General features: G+C 36.6%; 1 protein-coding gene across 3 annotated transcripts in view; it reads left to right on the plus strand.

The window, feature by feature from the left end:
• The window catches only part of SPOPL (speckle type BTB/POZ protein like), a 34553-nt gene extending 15612 nt beyond the window's left edge, over positions 1-18941 (plus strand). The window contains exons 2-11 of one of the 3 annotated variants that reach the window (XR_003545984.2): positions 264-398; positions 574-695; positions 960-1111; positions 4798-4925; positions 9096-9273; positions 9369-9424; positions 10970-11092; positions 12332-12474; positions 12559-12717; positions 14699-15220. Coding sequence is in view for 2 of the 3 variants with exons in the window: in XM_027748951.2 (XP_027604752.1) it covers positions 321-398; positions 574-695; positions 960-1111; positions 4798-4925; positions 9096-9273; positions 9369-9424; positions 10970-11092; positions 12332-12474; positions 12559-12612; positions 14699-14843 (1179 nt within the window). In the remaining variant the exon portion in view is untranslated. Of the gene's footprint in view, positions 1-263; positions 399-573; positions 696-959; positions 1112-4797; positions 4926-9095; positions 9274-9368; positions 9425-10969; positions 11093-12331; positions 12475-12558; positions 12718-14698; positions 15221-17582 lie in introns of those variants that run through there. The other 2 variants (XM_039386327.1, XM_027748951.2) reach the window with 2 other exon arrangements.
• Positions 18942-19987: the final 1046 nt, after the last annotated feature.

Below are 19987 nucleotides of genomic sequence, written 5' to 3' on the forward strand. Positions count from 1 at the left end.
TGCAAAGGGGATGTTGAAATATGGTCATTAGTGGTGTTGTGTGATGCATACCTAGGTGCTTACTTTTGTAAAGCATTGCATGAGGGTTCAGCCTACAGGTTTTGAGCACCAAGAGTTGTTAAAAGTGTGACACCCAGCAGAGCCATTGTCCTCTTTTCAGGTTTAATTTTCAGATGCATCATTTAGTAAACACAGTAATGTTGATTTCTGTATTTCCCACACTTTAAAAAGGGTGAACAAAATCTATTAATTACTTTTTTTAGGAGAATTACTGAAGTTTGGATTGCTGTCTTGATTCTATAAACCTGCAATAAGTGGCAATGTCAAGGGTTCCCACCCCACCTCCTCCTGGGGAGATGTCCAGTGGACCTGTGGCTGAAAGCTGGTGTTACACACAGGTAATCTACATAAATTCCAGTGGCTTTATTTTCTAGTCGAAGTTATTGTTTAAAAAAAAAAATCTAAAGTTATTGGCATGTTGAAAGATTATAGCTGACAGTCTAACTTGCTCTCATAGTTAATGCTTGATATGTAAATTAAATTTTCTTAATATTTTCTACATCTTTTGTTCAGGTTAAAGTAGTAAAATTTTCCTACATGTGGACCATTAATAACTTCAGTTTTTGCCGAGAAGAAATGGGTGAAGTTCTTAAGAGTTCTACCTTTTCATCAGGGCCAAATGACAAAATGAAGTGGTAAGGTCTTTATTCTAGCAACTGCTTTCAGTGTTTTGGGGGGTTTTTTATTTACAAAAATATGAAGTTAAATTACAGATAAATTTTAAAACTTGGACATTTCTTGGAATTTTACTATATGTTTGAATTGGTTCTTATTTCCAAGTTTCAGCAGTCACAAGGGGAACATTTGTTTTGATAGCATGTATCATTGTGTCTTGTAGAAATATTTCTGAATTTATTGTGGATACCATTTAAAAATTATAATTTGTCCATTTTTTTCAGGTGCCTGAGAGTGAATCCAAAGGGATTAGATGATGAAAGCAAAGACTATCTGTCATTATATTTGCTTCTAGTCAGTTGTCCAAAAAGTGAAGTCAGAGCAAAATTCAAATTTTCCCTACTGAATGCTAAAAGAGAAGAAACAAAAGCAATGGGTAAGGGAATATGAATGTGTTGCATGTGAATTTGTAAGAACATCCTGGAGAACATCAGCAATGTAATTTTTTTCAGTTGAGAACAGAATTTAATACTGAGATAAACTTTAAAAATATCTTTTTAATATCCTTTTAGAAACTTAATTAAAAACTCCTGTTCATGTTTCGCACGTTTCTGATCACTGAGCTATGTTAATTTTATCCTGAGCAGTATAAATTACAGCACATTGCTAACTGCTGTCACTCCAGATTCTTGTCACCTACTTTTTCTAGCAGATTTTTCTTGCTTCCTGTTAGTAGAGGTGTATTTGCTTGTTTGTAGCTAAAGTTGGAAGTGTTTGATTTCCATAGTTAATTAGATAAACATGCATGGCTGGTTTTTTTTAGATACTCCTTTACAATGTTTTGGCCTGTTTCATCTGATTTACACTGGAATTGGTTTATAAACATGAGCCATGTACCCAGGGAATTAGAAGACTTTGGAATAACTGGTGATTTGTTTTAATTGTTGCGTCGATATGAAAAATTATGGAAGGGTCATATGGAAGCCCCACCTTCATTGGAAATGCTTTTTGGGAAAGCTGGAATTCTCGTGAAAATGTGTAATTTATTGCTGATATGCATTGAATTTGTGCTGCTGCAAGTCCAGTATATGAATAATCCCTTTTACTCCAGGATTTAAGAGATCTTGCAAGGTCTGTTCTGTTGCGAGTTCTGAATTTCTTCTAAAAAGTTCTGCAGTTCTTGTACCCAAAGTTGATGCTCTTTCTCCTTGTGTAACTAGGCCCATTTGTAATCTTTAAGTAAATCCACAGAATTGAGTGCAAATCTAAAAATTAAGTTGTGGGATTTTTTGGAAGGGTAGTAGATGTTTGTGTTTCATGTATATGTTTCACTCTGCTTCATCTGTTTCACTGATGGAGATGGTTCTGTTCCCTGCAAGCCTCCAGATTCTGGAGCTCGTGTGAGCAAAGATACACTTCTATACATTTGGTGAATCTTTTGGCTTGAGACAATCTTCTAGTCCAGTAGTGGATTGGTGTTTGTGATAAAATGTGAAACTGCAGTGTGTGCATCAAAAAATATTTTGAGATAATCCTAGAATCGCAGAATTGCTAAGGCTGCAGGTGACCTCTGGAGTCTGTCTACCCCAACCCCCCTGGTGAAAGCACGGTCAACTAGGGCAGTTTTCTTGGGACCCGTCATGCTTTGGATATCTCCAAGGATATAGACTCCACACCTTATCTGGGCAGCTTGTTTTAGTGTTTAACTAGATGCTGCTGCTCCTTTTTTGCCTTAGGGGTTCACTGCAGGCTCTCATTCATTTGTTGTCTACCAGGACCCAATCTCCAGTGACCTGTTTCTTCCTGATCAGTAGGTCTGAGCAGACACTGAGCACAGCATTGCTGACATTGGCCTGCCCTCTAATTCTGACTTAAAAGCTCTCAGCTGGTTCATTATCCATTGCAATGCTAAAAATCACAAGGTGTCAAAACCCCAAAATCCTGTGAGTAGGTGTGTCTTCAGTTTCTGCAATAGTAGCTGTGCTGTATTTGGCACCACAGGAAATGTAAATATCTTTTCACTTTGGGAAATTAGCAACAGAAATCTTTTTCCTTGGACTTTCCGGCCATTTGCCATCTGCTGGAGATGCCACGTTTTTATTTATACAGTGAAATTATGCCCCACTTCAGATGTCCTTTTTAAATTGATAATTCATGCACAGACTGCTGCCTTCAAGTGATGAAGCTGTGTGCAAAATAGAGAGCAAACTAACATTTTAACTTTATTAAAAATACATTTATACTTTTATGCTGCTTTATTTTTGTGGTTTTTTATACTTAAAGTGCTACTGATGACTTAATTTGGGGGTTAACACTGGTTGTTGCTCGTAAGAGTAAAATCTAAGTCTGCAGATTAAACAATTGGACTGAATCTAGAGAAGAAAGTTTTGAACCCTTTTGGAATGTGATTTTCTGATTTATTTTTTTTTTCATTCAATTTAATGAGGTTGAAAGTTGACCAGGATGTGAAAACACTAATCTAGATGCCTAAAAATCTATACGATATTTTTTAAAATGTGGTTTTCTTCCTTGGTGTCCAGATTTAAACACGTGAACAGTGCTTTGTGTTTGCTGTGTCACCCTCAAAGCCCACACTGCACTTCAGTGAGTGCATTTCCCTCTGTGCTCTGCACAAGTGAGGGGTCGTAGTTGATACACGGGTGTGATGAGGTGACAGGGACAGAGACACCACACCTCCTGCAGTGTCAGTTCCTGAGTGCTTCCTCACTGCATTCTGAAAATACAATCAAAACCTCTACACTGCATTTTTCTTGATATAATTCTAGTGAAAAACTGTTCTGAATATCATTTTTCCAGCTACTGGTGGTGAGGACAATGTATGATATGTATGTTTTCTAACATACACAGTGTAGTACGTGGTCAGGTGTGTTCCAGTGATGCTACCAAGTTAATTAGTCCAGAGAAGTGTGACTTTCCTCATGGCTTTATTTTGGAGGTTGTAGAAGGAATTGATATTTTAACAGATTCTGTCATGAAAAATACTTTCCTTTTAATACAAACTTCTGACTTAAACTTCTGAATTGCTCTCCAGAAGGCTAAAGCATCTCCCCATCCAGCAAATCAGATGGTGATGCATTTCTTGCCCAGCTTTTTTGGAATGAAAGGAAAGGTCTGTCTTGGAGGATTCTTCATGAGATCCCTCCCCGCTTCCCCTCTGGTCTTATTTCAGAAGTATTCTTGCTCTCTTCATTTTGAATGATCTTTCTAAATATAATCCAGAATATGCTTTATTCTATATGTATTCTTAAAGCCTTTCCCAAACAACTTCTTTCCCGTGTTTTAGTTCTACATAAAAGTATATGGTGCTCTTTCCTGTGGTTCAATCTGGGAAACAAGTGACACTTTACAGTAAACAAGCCATGCAAAATACCTGATCTTACTGAATTATATGTGTTTGCACTGAGATGACTGTGGAAACTGTTTTTTTGGGCTGTGAACATTAGAACTGGAAAATAAGAGTTGTGTGGTCACAACAAATCTAATGGATTTAAAAAAAAAATTCGTATAACTATGGCTAAAAGGTAAATGTAAAAGTAAATAATATCTTTTTATGACCAAAAATTAGTTTGCTACTTGAAAACTTATATTTCTGCTTGGCTATTTTTATGCTTCTACTGTATTTCTAACTGATTTCAACCTGTGAAACAAGATTTTCCATTTCAGGAAGAAGTCAAAACAGATTGTTATGACAACTGCAGAGCATTGTCAGGATGTGTTTGTGGTGACAAATTCATTGTAATGGTACTTCCCTGTGAACAGTTTGTGTTTTGACACGTTGGCATTCTTAAACATGAACTGAAAGACTCCTCATGCTGGGAGGTGCCTAAGATAGGTCTAAAGAGTTGATATGGTTTGAATTGCAAATTGTGCTCTACTAAGTTCCATCAAGTGTTTTATAAAATAACACTATTACAATATTAAAAAGCTTTTGATCAGTTGTGGGTTTTCTAGAAATGTGACACACAATCCAAATGTGTGATATTGATTCGGGGTTTTTTATTAACACTTAGCCTTCATGTAGAATGATGTAGAATGAGGTGTTGCTATTTGTTAATATTTGCCTTTAACTTGCTCTGTTTGTCCATAACTGTTTGTTATCAGAAAGCCAAAGAGCCTATCGATTTGTGCAAGGCAAGGACTGGGGGTTTAAGAAATTTATCCGAAGAGACTTTTTGCTAGATGAAGCTAATGGTCTTCTACCAGATGACAAGCTTACGTTATTTTGTGAGGTAAGTTGATATTTGCGAGGTTTTAAGTGGTAAACTTTTAAATAAAGTGGTTTATATTCTAAGAACTAGAGATTTATGTTGACTTAAACAGTAACATACTCTAGAAGTTGTCTACTGTAAACGTGTAAAATACACATTTACTTGCTTTGTCTGCATTGCATTTTGTTTTCTTTTTTGATGCATGTGTGCTGAAATGTGAAATGTCTGAACTGATCACTTGGAAACTGTTGGACTTCTCCATGAATCTGTCAGGAGTATGTTAGAATCAACTGTAGAATTATTTATGCATGTGCATATATGCTGTCTATAGAAGTGCTGTTTTACTGAGGTCACTTTTATTTAAAGCAGCTCTCTTTGGAATTAGAGGATTGTTTTTCTCTGGATAAGCAAAAGGAGATGTTTACGTACTGGTTCATGTTATAAAAAACCCCCAGCTAATTGCCAGAATCTTTGTTCCTGTAATATCCTAATTGATGGCTTTAACCAATTAACAGGTCTTCCCAGTAAATTAAACACTTTATTTTTGTACTAATTGTTACATTTTGTTTTCTGGGCAAATGCAAGTATCCTGTAGAAGGTGTGCTTGATACTGAAAATTAGTATTGAGAGCTGTGGTATAAATTTAATTTCATGGAGTATTATGGGTCGCTTCTATAATATCAGTTATGTTGGTAACCTAAATTATCATATTAAAATTCAGTAAAAAGCTTACTTAGTGTTAAAAATGGAAACTAGGGAAAGTAGCAGTGTAAGTAGAGTGTATGTTAAATATACATTGGCCAGTTATCTGGGCTGCCATAAAGTGATTAGTGACTTAGGAAGATGATAGATGCTCTAACTGCTAATAAGTTTGCTTTGATCTGTGTATTTACAGGAAATGTGTAAAATTGTCTTGGCAAGATTACAATTTAATTATATGTCATTATGCTGGGTAGGAAGAATAATTGAAATGTGGCCCTTGAGACTAGATATTGCAAATATAGTGCATCTTATTTTCATTGCAAATATAGTGCATCTTATTTTCATTTAGACAAGTTAAATTAGCTGCATGATAAATTTGTTATGAATACAATTATTTGGGTGATAAAAGCAGATAAAACAAGTGTTTTATGGTTTTATAAAGATACTTTTGAGTATTTTCTCATTTTAAGTTGTCCTCTTAATGAACACTTTGATGTAAATGAACAGCTCTTAAAAGTAGTGTTTGGTTTTGGAAATAGATCACTCTCTCATTTTAGAAATGAAGAAAAAAAAAAAAGAAATACTGAATTTTCCACAGAGAAATACTGTTATTTAAATTTTGATGCTAATTGTTGCATGTAACTGTATTTCCCTACAAAATTTTTTGATGTTTTAATGTGAGTGACTTTTGTGAAGTGTTTGACCTACTCTGATTATAAATGCTGAAGGAAGTAAAACATGCAGTTGTGCATAGTGAACATGTTAAAATAACTTCTGGCTTATTTCAGGATAAAGGAAAAAATGGCAATCCAAATATTTTAAGAATTTATTTAGATATGTGATTCCAGCTCTTCAGCTGCAATTAGAAATAACAGGTGTTGTTTGAAGGACTTCTTTCTATAGACAAGTCTGAAGTTTTTTAACTTTTAAAACTTAACTTTAAGTGCTAATTTCTGTGTTTGCCTTCCTACTTGTATCCTGGTTGAAAAACTGACTTACCACTTAAAACTGTATTGCATGAGACTTGTCAGGCACAGCAGGTATTTAGTTAAGTCTGACTGTGTTGGTTGGCTCTTCCTCCTGTTGGATTTCAGGAAGATTATTTGGTCACCTTTGGCAGCAAAGATATTCTGTGTTGCCAAAGGTTCCTAAGATCAGCTGGATATGCCCTTGGATTGGAACCTGAAGGGTTGTTAAGTTTAAATACTTTGTGAAGTCTGGTGCTGCCACTGACAAGTGGCCTTGTGATTAAATACAACCTCAATTTTGGTTGGTTTTTTTTTTTAAGTGAACTGATCTCTGTTTCACTCAATTCTCCCTTTCTGTATAATCTCAAAGTACTGAAGCCTTACAAGTGTTTTCATTTGCTAATGGAATAGTATATTCTCTGCAGGGATGTTTTTCCTCATGAGTGCTTTCACAGATCTCTTACCTGGCTTAGCATGAGAGTAGTCTAGGGAATCACTTATATCTTTACTATTAGATCACCACAGATTCAAAATCAAGAAAATTATATCAGTTAATACAATAATGTCTCACACACAGAACTTGTTCAAGTTGATGAATTTTCAGTCATTATATGGGATTAACTTGGTTGGATTTCAGCTTGATTTAAATAAATTAAAAAAGGAAAATGCGGTTGATTTTAAGCATATCATCTGGACAAGTGAGATATGAAACATCAGACCCCTGCAAGCCTTTGTATTTAGAATATTTAAAAGTTCTTGCTATTTATAGACAATACATGCCAGGCCACTCAGGTGGAGGAGCCTTGAATTAAAATTTTGCTCGGGTTATATGTTAAAACCGTAGTAAATTGTTGTGTTGCACAACTTTCAATATATATTAGAAAGCATTCTAAAATGGAAGCTTGGAAGGTCAGTGATCAGTTTAGGTGCACATGAAGAGTGTGTAGATGACCTTCTTAGGCACTGTCTGTAGCGACCAAGAGGATGCTGAGTGGACAACAGGGATCAGGAACTTTGAGTCAAGGCTCTGGAGAAGCACAGCTCTCCTCTGGCAACAGAAGATGAGCTTGGCTAAGCTAAAACTTCCTTTGTGTGTATGTTTATCTCCTGAAATCACAGTGTGTGTGAAAACTGTGAAATAGAGAACACAACAGCTCTATAAATTTTTCCAGTTTTATAAATGTACAGTCTTACCATGACAGGGAAGATTTGCAGTGCTTTGGGTTTCTTTTTTTTTTCCCTTTAAAAGGTGGAAGAATGTAAAGGAATTTCTTATATTCACAAGGGGGAATGGGTTGATACAGGGAATTATGCAATGACTCAAATCCCCAAGCTGCTGTCATAATTGGATCATCCTCCTCCTCCTCTGGTCTGGAGTTTGGTTTGCAGTGCTCCAACTTTCTGTGAAGCTTAGCTGTGCTATTTTTGCTTTATGCCAGATTTATTCCAGATGCTGTGCCTCTGGAAATCAATCAAAGCCCTGATCCTGGCAGTATCAGCATTTTCTCTTAACACATAACCCTAATTTTCTGTATTTGGGAGATGGAGTGATCAAGGTCTTGTAGCATGGCTCTTTACAAAGGTTTTATTCTCATGTGTGTGCTCTCAGACAAGAGAAGCAAAACCTGCTGAGCTCTTCTGTTTTCCCTCATTAAAAGGATTCAGCATATGAAGATCCCTGAAAAAAGCAAGTAGGAGTGCTACTGACCTGTTTACTTCTTGTGTGAAAGACTTAAACATGGAGCATAATGGCAATATATTCACTTCAAATACACATATTTCACCATTTTCTTCGGTAGTTCTGTACAGAAATTACATCCTGTGAGCATGCATTTCATTACTGAAGTTACCTACTACATCTGGTATTTTGAAAATAATGGCTTTTAATCTTGTTTGGAAAACAATCACTTGTGATTCCTGCCTCAGCTGGACACAGTAAAAGGAAATAAGGAAGGAGCTGTTACTTGCACTTAGTTTGCATTACCACATTGCAGGTTAAGTATGAACTTACTGTCATTAAAATAAAGGCTATCTGATTAAAAATTTCTGTGGGTTATTCTTATGAAAAGTTTCTGTGACCTTGTGATCCTGATGATATGTATAAAATTTTGTATATATTTTATTTAAGTGTAAAGTGTTGAACTGGTAATTTAACTCTGAAATAGTTAAACTGTTAATTTTTTTTTTTGATCCCACTGATATCCCAAGAACCATATCTCTCCTCGACTTATTTACTTTGGCATGTCTTTCAGGTAGCATGTGCTATTGTGCTCTTTCTTTTTGTTTTGGTTGGATAAGTAAATAATATTAGAGTCTCTAAGTAAAGCCCTATTTGTTGTATTTTACTTAAAAGTAAACTGTAAAGCATTAGTTTATGGTTCTGGTCTAATGCCAGAAACATCACTGTTTTTTTGCTTTTCTTTGGAATTACTGAAATTCTAGCCATAGGTATTGTAATTTAAATATTATTATTATTGGCATTCAGTTATGAAGGAGTTGTCTTGCTGTGATTTTCTGTTAGGTAAGCGTGGTCCAAGACTCAGTAAATATATCAGGACAGTCTAATACAAACACTTTGAAGGTACCTGAATGTCGACTAGCAGAAGATTTAGGGAATCTCTGGGAAACCACAAGATTTACAGATTGCAGTTTTTATGTAGGAGGACAAGAATTCAAAGCTCATAAATCTGTCCTTGCAGGTACTTTCTACTTTTGTCTCGCTATTATTTTGTAATTTAAATTGCTTAAAGTTTAAAATTTGATTATATTTAATACTTAACTTTTCTCGATGCAGCAAGATCTCCAGTTTTTAATGCAATGTTTGAACATGAAATGGAGGAAAGCAAAAAGGTAAGCTTTACTGAAAATATTACCTGTAACTTTGTGAAAAAGGAAAAACTTGCAGAAAACTCGAGGTATTGCAGATTGAGGAAGATGAGAACTGTGTGATGAGGGTGCATGAGGGGAGGAGGGACTGCTCCTGAATTCTCTCTTGGTGAGTTCTGAGGGAGTTTGTGTAGATAGAACAGAGAGGTGCTGCAGGATTTGTTTTTTCAGGTACTTGTGTCTGCCCTAGATGATGTTTCTAAACATTAGCTACTGCTGTAATTGGCCTGGTAATCTCTGCCCCTTTCTGCTTTAGTTTTTATCTTCACATAAGCTGATTGACTTGACTAAGGTTCTACTATTGTGTATTAAAGCATTTTTTTATGGTAGCCAAGAAACAAGGGGTGAATTATGATTCAAATTAAGCCCTGAGGCAGTGAAACACTGCTTTTCATTCACAGCTTCTGCAGGCACTTGACCTGTGTAAGTGTTTTGGATGGATAGTTAATCAGCAGAGAGCTGCTTCTGCTTTTATGCGCTTGTTACCTCCCACAGTGAGGAGTTGTTTGTGTCTTTCATGAAAAAGAATATGAAAAATAGGAATAGATGATCATCACCTGTTCTTGAAGGCTGCAGGATGCCACTGTGTGAGCAAATATACCAGAGGGATATGGTGCTGTAGTACAGTTGAGTTTCACAGACGTGGCACTTTGCTTCCCTGCGCTTCTCCAGCTTGGAAACTTTCACAGGTGGAATTGGAATATTTGGAGCATTTTATTGAGGTTTTTGGGCTGAAAGAAACACAGCCATGTTACAGCTTCAGTAATGTGCCATGCCAGGCCTTTGTCTTCTTGTTAGCAGTAGATGTCCAGCACAGCCCAACTCCTAAGTAGTGTGATAGGGAACCAGAACACACCAGTGCCTCTTGTGTGCTGATGGCCTGTGATTTTTGTACTCCATTCAAAAGTCTGATGCTTCATTCTACATCTCCGACATAATTTCCTACTTCCTTAGTTGCTTCCAGGGAATGCTACTGTAGAGTTGGGTCAAACATGCAATACCACTGTTGTATTAGGATGGTCTTCAACTACATGATGCCTGTTCAATGTGCTGCTTTGTTTGCTTTTTTGGATTCTGAGAACAAAACTTAGGTTGTGTGGACTTAGTTGAAGTCAAGCGAAAAATGCCTCAATTTGTTCCATCTGCTGCTCTGACTTCTGATATTCCAAACACTTTGCTGTTGGATTGGAACCTTTGAAGCATTTTTAAATATTCCTGAAACTGTGTCTTGATTTTTATGTACAACCTGTATGATAGATTCCAGAGTTATACATTTCTAGAAAGAAAGTTGCAATTACTTTTTATTGCTGAAGCTTTTCCAACTGATTTCCACCTGACTTTTTAAGAGCTTTTTCGAGTGCTTTCTGCTTAACTTTGTTGAATGTTAACTTAATTTTGTAAGGATTTTGTATGATGGATGGCAAAAGAAAACTTGTAGTGTGCATGCAGATGATAATGGATATTCACTTTAAATTTAAAAGACTTTTATTGATTCTTCTTCTTTCCCAGAATCGTGTAGAAATAAATGATGTAGACCCTGAAGTTTTTAAAGAAATGATGAGATTCATTTACACAGGAAAAGCACCAAACCTTGAAAAAATGGCTGACAATTTGTTGGCAGCTGCAGACAAAGTAAGTAGTTGACTCTGCAGTTCTCAAACCTCGTGTTTGCTTGTGGAATATTCGTGTAAAAAAAAAAATCTTAGGTTCAGATTGATACATACTTTGACTTTTAAATATGAGAACCAGATCTCATCAGAAATGGAGAAAGATGGGAAAGAGTAGATTTTTATTATTTTTTTTTAGAAGTGGAAGGCTGATAAATCTTTCTTAAACAGAAGTGTTTCAGATATTTATTTACTATCAATTTTTTTTAGAATTTGAGGATTATTAATATGATTTGGAAAATTGGTCTTGGATAAAACGTATCCTAGATCTTTGTGTTCTTCAAGAAGATTTATACAAATTCGTGAATTAACTGCTCCCTAAAGTATTGCTACTTTAGAACTTTCATCTCTTTGTCTTCCCTATAAACATAACAGTTCTAATCTTTTATCTCTTCCGTGTTAGGATCTTGTCTACTCTTTAAACTGTTGCTCAATAGAAAAATACTCTTTCTGCTGTGCTTTTTGAGATAAAGGGACTTACAGCAGCTCAGCAATTAAAGTTATTTTATGAATGATGGCCTTTATTTAGGGAATAATTGATAAATGTAGAGACTATTATAAGGTACAGTTGTACATCTGCATTACCAGAAAATAAAAATGCAGCCTGTTCATAATGTGTCATCTTTCAAAAAAAGAAGCACAGTTTATTCATGCAAAATATAATATGAGGATGCATTTGTTTAATATCAAATTTCTGGTATGCTGTGTCAAAGGTATGACAGAAATTAAGAAATTCAAAGATGGGTTGGGGCTAAACTTGAAACAGGCTAGTTTTAAATAGGCTAATGTATTTTGCCTTGGACAGTTTGATGAAACTCTCCATTTTATAATATCTTGCGTCTTGCTTTGAGATAAGAACATGTCTAATTCTGATTTTGATAAAAAACCCATGTGTGTTCCTTGCTCTTCCTCCCTTACCAAACTGAAAGGAGATGAAAACTTCTGAATTAGTCATTTTTGTTGTTTTAATAAAAGTTCTGTGGGTGAAGTGTTTGATCAGTTGGTCAAGCCTAGTGCATGTCTTATGTTTGAGAACTCTTCAGTGCAGCATATTGTGTTTTGAAGTACATGTTTGGAGGAGGTTTGATGTTAATCTTGGGAGGTACCAAGTCGTTCAGGACTGGAACTGTCTTAAGAGCTGTGGAGATAAGGGCAGAAGGAATGAGTCTGGAGAATGATTAGTGTAGTTTTTCTCTTTCACCAGTATGCACTGGAAAGGCTGAAGGTGATGTGTGAGGAAGCACTCTGCAGTAACCTCTCCGTAGAAAACGTTGCTGACATTCTTATCCTCGCAGATTTGCACAGCGCTGAACAGTTAAAAGCACAAGCAATAGACTTTATTAACAGGCAAGTACTGTTTATGGGACTCTAAATACCTTTGTATTTATGCTTTGTGTACCTTTTCAATATTGGCACAATTCTCTCTTACAGGTGCAGTGTTCTTAGACAACTTGGGTGTAAAGATGGGAAAAACTGGAATAGCAAGTAAGTTTCCCTGCCCCACGATGTTCTGTACAAACACTGCTAAATAGACTGCAGATCTTAAGAACTGTTGCTTCATTTCCACACTACTGAGGCCTGTCACTGACTGTAAGTAAAGTAGGAATCAGCAGATGCTACCCCAGTTATGATTGTGACTTCCCCTTTAAATGATAGGGAGCGTTAACTGCCCTCCAGTGTGAGAACCTAACAATAGCTGGCTTTTATTCCCACTCCTAGGGACACAGTGCTGTGAGATGGTGGCAGCAGCCTTTATAAAGGAAACCATTCTCTTCACTAACCAGGTTTGTGCCTGGAGGAGTGATAACCCCAGTGTGGTTTCAAGACTTGCTTAGGTCAGTGTGAGCCCGCAGTGTTGCCTGAGCCTGCAGTATTTCCAAAGACAGGAGGGCAGTTGCTCTTTTTTGCCTTTGGGGACATGTTTGTGCACCTTCCCACATGCCAGCACTGGTGCTCTGGAGGCCACACAACTAGTCAGGCAGGTCCCTCCGATCTGGCTGACTCTCAGTGCTCCTGCCTACACTGGAAATAGGTTGAGACTGTGTGGCTCAGACTGTGGGACTGCTTGCAGCAGCAGCTCAAGTGAGTCATGGGGTAGAAGACAGGAATAGCCAGTGGTGGGGTCAGACAGTAAAAGGGCAGTAGAGCATTTATTTCTTACTGTCAGGATCTCTAGAGAAGTTAAAGGCTGGGTTGTACCAGTTAGTTTAAATTAGAGTGTTTCTCCCTTGAATAAAAAAGGCTTCACAGGCCTAATGATTGAGCATGATGTGGAAAAGAAGGGGCTGGTAGAAAGTAAGTAGTAAAATACCAGTAATAAGGATAAGTCAGAATTGTGACTATGTGAACTAGTCGATGTATTTATTCTTCCTCAAGTGATTTGGAAGTTCCTGAGCTGACTTCAGTCTTGAGTAATTGCCAGCTAACATGCTGGCCATCTTTGCTTCGGCTAAAGCATCCACAGTAAATCAGAGAAATAATGTGAGAGGGCCTGGCTTAATTTACTGACTCTGGGCACCAGGAAGTCTGAACTTTGGTTTTGTTTCTCAAGGCACTTACCTTTACTGACTTGCAGCAGAAGATTAAAGACTTGTATTAGAAATCTGCCAAAGGTGTTTTAGAGATCATATGGTACAGAGGTCAACTGCTAACTTAATACTTGATTGTGTTCCTGAAACAGTATGAGGGTGCTCATGAAAGGCTTCTGAAAATGCAGAGCAACAGAAATTTGGGATTGATGCATAAGGTGTTAGTTCCAAATTACAGATTTATCCTGTGTCAATGTGGTATTCATCCCAACCAATGCAATATTCTTCATGTGCAGAGTGAATTTTTTTGCTTTCATCTATAGTATTTCACCAAAAAGTAAATACATACGTTGAGTAAATGCATAGTTTTTAATCTCCAGGATGTCAGTGTAATACTTGCTGAAATCTGTTGTTGTTTCTATGTTAGTTAAAAATCAACAGTGGCCATTGAAAGCCATTTTGAATGTAGTCCATCATCCGTACTGAAAAAAAGGGTGAATGTTCTCAAGTATGCTCCACTGGTACTGAGACTGCAGACTCCCAGGGAAGGGTTTTGTAGCCAGCCAGCTAATCTGTCTTCATGGCTCTTTATAGTAGATGAACTACATCATTTTTGCTGCAGTTTCAGCTGATTCATTTTGTCATCCTTCTCTCTCCCCAAATTGAGCATGCCCTTTTATGTAATGAGATTATCATGTCTCGCCTTGCATTTTGTCTCTGCTCTGGAACTCATTTTCCTCTAGTTTTCCTCTTTATTTTAGTGTTTTTCCTGAGCAATTTCAAGGTGGTTATCCTAAAACAGTGCGCAGTAATGGATGTAGTTCTGTAGCTGAGGTCTTGCTGGTGCTGAATAGTCCTACATCTGATTATGATGATAAACCCATATTGCAATTGGCTGCATCTGTCCATCGGCATCCTTACTGGCTTTCGTCGTCTGTCATTTTACAGTGGCTCTTCTGCACTAACCCTGCCTTGCCTGCTCTTCTCCGCTGTGCATTTGGTTTGTAAAATTGTGTGACTGTTCTTAATGCTTCTGTTTTCAGCCAAGCAACAGACATAATGGAAACAGCAGGCTGGAAGTCCATGATCCACTCCCACCCTCACTTAGTAGCAGAGGCCTTTCGCGCACTGGCGTCTGCACAGTGTCCACAGTTTGGCATTCCACGCAAACGGCTAAAACAGTCATGAAATCTTCCATGAACTTTAGAGAAATTGGACTGACTCTACTCCTCCATGTCCAGAGGTGTTTTCACAAAGCATAACAAGAGTTTTTGTTATCCTTGTCCACAGAACAGAAGCTGAAAAAGCCTATTGTTTGCTTTTCAGATGGATAATTTATGGTTTAATCCTCAGCTTTAAATTAGACTGATTAATTCACTGAAAGGCCTTAAATTATCTTCAATGACTCTCTAGTCCATATAGTCTAATGTATCTTGATTTTTTTATTATTATTTTTAATGTGCCTTGTCTTTTTGACTAGGCTCTGCAGGATTGCACTAGCTCCATAATGCAGTAAAGTTGAAAACTGAAGATTAATTTTTGAAAGGGATCTTCCATTATTTTCAGAAGAAAAAAAAAAAAGATTATAGTTTGGTCCTGTGCTAACTGGAAGGTTTTGACTGGCCTCTCATTAAAAGCACTTGAACCAGAGGCACATCATGTACCCTAGACAAGTGCTAAATATAGGGAGAGCCTGTTTACCTTCAGCGAATGCCTACAGGCTATTTATGGCAATATACTGCTTTGAACGTAATTTATTTTTCATTGTGGGGGCAAATATGCAATGGTTTGGCCCAAAAATGTATTTTCATTACAGTTTGTAATGCTTACTGTGTGTGTGTCAAAGCTGTCCAAGCGGTGAAAAGAAACACAGAATAAACCTCTTGCTTGTGTTTCTTTACGGTCCATCATTAGTTTACATTTAATGCAGAACTGAACGAGAGGTAAAGAGTTCAGTGTGAAAAGGAATAATGTTGTATATGGAAAAATTATATCCCACGTGTATGGTTAACATAGAAAAGTAAAGGATGCATAGAATGACCAAATGTAAATTGAGGAAATGGGCCAAATGGATTCTGAATATGCACTTTTAATGTGTAACTTTTATATGTTGTGTGGTACATATATATTTTGCTTTTGATGAATTAATGAGGTACAGGTAATTGTGGCTTAACTTTTTAGATACATTTTAAGATGCCCACAGCCACATGGGATTTAGTTTTGTTAGAAAAGAAAGGCATGTCTTTTTAAGACTCAATTGAAGGTGGCTATTGCAAGCTTTCATATTTAAGTAACAGAATATTTTCGCTTATTTGAAAAAGGCATGTGAATGGTAAAAACTTTGAAGGGATTTTTCCCATCTTGACTTATGTGCACAGCTTCCATTAACACCTGAGGAGGCTGTGTACACATCGAGGAGTATTTCCCTGAAATGTCAGATGGTATTTGCAAGCAGAGACTTGCTCAGTCTTGCATTTCAGTTATTGTACTAGCATTGTGGATGGTATTGAAATTCTGCATAATGTGAAAAGGATGAAACATTTGTAAACTGCTTGTCACGGGCCAGTTCTTTATTATATGAACCTTAGCTTTAATATCAACATCCTCAGTGTTTGATAGCTTTGTTTACAATTGGGAGGAAAAGTCTGCAGTAGTGCACACTCTAAATGTTCCCTGAGTTATTGCATTGAGTTTACTGTAATAGTCATAATATGCTGTATTTCTTTTTATTTGGGAAGACTTGGGTTTAGCAGTGGGGAATGAGAGGAGATCTCACGTAATTTATAAACGTATTTGCATAAGGGTTTGAGTTGACCTATTAAAAAAAGTTATGCAGGGAGGAAAGAGGAAGAATTTTGAATTGTTTACTGTCTTGAAATCTATCTCCATCCTCATTTCATTCAGATTCATCTGAATTGCTCTGAACAAAATTTTTGGAGGAAAGAATATATAGTTTTATACTTTGGCTTCTTGTAAGGCACTAGCAAAGGTAAATAGGAAAAAATATCCAGTCCAATTTTGAAGACTAAAACCTCTAAACATGCATTTTCTTCTTGACTTCTGACTAAATCTTTATAATGGATAAAGTGTAAAATCAGAAACTTAATTAGTACAGAAGGCATCAAGTTATATATTTGTAGAGATTTATCCTTTTACCAGTTTTTAGGTATTCATCTGAAATAAGGTCTCGTAGGCATTCTCCACAATAAGAGAGTAAAGGCAATTATTCCAAAACCATGATTTTTTTGCTGCACTGTGTAATGCGTTGGGACTACAGATCCTCGTGCTGATCACTGTAAAACTCGCAGCTCTCACGTGCAAAGTGACTTGAATAGTTAATGGTGTAATGATTGCCCAGGTCAGCCTGTTCTGAAGTAACAACATAGAGTAATCAGATGGAAAGCTTAAGGATTTCTGTGAATTTTTTTATTTTAAGAAGCTTAATAGCACACTTGGTACCAAAAACTGTCAGACACTGTGCTGTGATATCATCTACATCGTAGAGTGTCCCCTTCTCCAGTCAGGCAGTGTAAACCAGATGTTACACTAACAGGAAAAAGCCCTATGATGATTGATCTGTTTAGATTTGATTTTATTTATTATGTATATTTTCAAGTTTTGTCAGCTCTTAAGAAAAAGTAAAACAATTGCTGTATTCTTAAGTGAATGCACTAATTATTCACCTCTTTTAATTACCTACATGCAGTGTTCTCACTGAAATGGGACAGCTGGTAATTACAACCTTCTTCTTCGGATTCAGTAGCTTCATTTCATTCCCCACACCTCAAGAACTTGCCCTTCAAAGCCTCAGTTGTCAGTTCAAAGTGCAGCAGATCGAAAAAAAGCTATCTAAATCAACGGACAGATTTTTTTCAGGCTGAAACCTGAGTTTTGTGTTTTGTTCTTTTTTTTTTTTTTCTTCCTTAGTTTTCTATCCAGATTAGGACTATGACATATGAAGGTGCCATGTTTTGGCTTGCCAACACTACCCTCTCAGATAGATGTGAACCACCGCTTCCATACTTTTCTGGGGAGAACCCTGCATGTGTCCTGTGTGTGCGTGCGCGTGTGTGTATGACTGTGCGGTGTTTTTTTTGTCAAGAATGACTTTCTAAAAATAAGGACTCAATTTGCTGTTAAAATGCTATTATGTATTATATATATATATTTTTTTTTTCCATTCGAGCCTCTCCTAAGGAGATGCTTTGGGTGGAAGTTGCTTCAATAAATAATCCTTATTTCCTAGTCCATTTACTGCATGCAGAAGTATGAACACATTGTGCCTTTTTAGGAAACTGTTGCAGTGAAGGGAAGGTTTAACAGGATACAAGGTCTTTGTGAAAGGTATTTTTAAAGATGAAGGAGAATGCTGTTTGATACTCAATTGAGATGGAAAAGTTGCATGTCGATTCTTCTTCCTAAATTCAGTTTCACCGAGGTAGAAACTACACAAACAAGTGGAATAAGTATTACAGATACAAGTTGAGTAATGGTATCATTTTGTGAAATTGTGATAATATTTGCTGTTACAAGATAAGTGTATGTCAAAACGTGATAATCATGGACACAGAGTTACTCTAGTTCTGATGTTTTTCTAAACATTGAGTATTTAGTATAAAATTCACCTTTGCACAGAAGATCAGTAGAAGACCTGTATGGAGATTATGTTCCTTTTAAATCCTCACAGCAAGTTTTCTCCCTTGGGAGTATAAAATGATGTGCAGTATTTGAAACTGTGTTTCATGGAAGACAGTGAATTGAAAATGTGAGGTGTTGCTACCTGAAATGTTAAATTTTGTTGAATTTTACAGCTGGTTAAAATTCCTAAGCTTAATTGATTTTGGGTCTTTTTTTAATTGACAAGTGGAATGTTACCTGTCCTCTTTGTCTCGTGTTAATAGTGTATTTAGTGCAGAGCTTAGCTCCTTAGCTAGCAAGACACTTAGTCTCATAACTTGGCTTCTGCTTACAGTAAATGGACTATGTTTGTAAAGGGAATTCACTATTTCAAGTGTTTTGCAAGGAACTTCACTGTATTTGTAACCTGGTTTTTGAAGGCTTAAGATCAATGAGTCCTATTTTAGAAATTAAACCAGTGAAATGACTTAGACCTGTTTTGGGGTGGAAATGATTAAGAGAATTCAGATATGTAAACAGTTGTATCAAACCATCCAGCCTTTTTTTATCAGCTGATGTTAATGGTGAAATACTTTTTGTACCTTGTTGCTGAAAATATTTTTGCGTTTCAGCACATCAAGTTACAATAAAGTTGTTACTTATACAGAATGTGTCTGTCTGGCTTGTATTTGTTTGCCTTTTTTTTCCCCCCCTGTATCTGTTCCCAGTGGCTACCTTTGCTTTGAGAAAGGTATTTTACCAGCACTCTGAGTCTAGTGAAAAATATACTGCTGTGCTTTTGGAAACCTCTTCTGGGGAGGATCATCTTGCAGCCTTACTTTGATCTCCACTAACTTAGTTATTTTTCCATTTTGACGCTTTCAAATATCTTAGAGCTCTGAACAGCTTAACTTGCCTACCTGAGAAGCGATTGCCTTTACACAGACTCTGTCAGGACTGATGCTTGGTGGGAAGAAGGGTTGGTGCTGTGGTAATGAAGATTTTTTTCTCCACCTGCCATCAAAAACTGTCATCTTTTGTCCTGTCAAAAGAGTATAGGCTTATAATGACCACATCCAACAGGAATGCTGTTTGCATTTGTTACAGAAGAAGTGGTTTGTAAGAGTAATCTCTATGAGGAGTTCATGGGGTTTAATATGACTGTAAATATTTTGCACTCATATGTAGGACTGTTGATATTGAGAGTTGCCTTCTGTGTATTTGACTTTGGATGCACTGAACTCCAGAAAACAATGGATGTCAAGGTAAGTTATTTCATTAAAAGTGTTTGTGTGTAGGTACATGTAAAATTCTCAAGGTTTAACAATGGCATAACTCACACCTTCACAGGCAACTCCAGTAAAACCTGCAAGGGAAACAGGACTGTTACCACTGTGAGTGGTGATATGAATTATTTGTGCAAGTCCAACTTTTTGAAATGAGCTTCATCTTTTAGGTAAAAAAATATTAAACTTCATTATTTCTTTTTTTAGAAGGCTGTATTTTTATCCTTAGTCTTTCTGAAGTAATTTTTCTTCCAAGGTGTTTATCTTGTCATCGTACAGAAGTTTTCTTTGTTATTCAGCAAAATGGATTCAAGGAGCATTGATTAAAAAAAAGCACCTGTTTTCTTTGTAAAATGAATTCTAATAGTGTTTTGTGAGGAAACTAGGCACTTAAAGAAAGCTTTTCTCCTTTGAGATGAATGCTTCTGT

The sequence above is a fragment of the Pipra filicauda genome, unplaced genomic scaffold (genome assembly GCF_003945595.2).
Source record: "Pipra filicauda isolate LSUMZ 115617 unplaced genomic scaffold, ASM394559v2 scaffold47_size6085603_pilon, whole genome shotgun sequence".
Lineage (NCBI taxonomy): Eukaryota > Metazoa > Chordata > Aves > Passeriformes > Pipridae > Pipra > Pipra filicauda.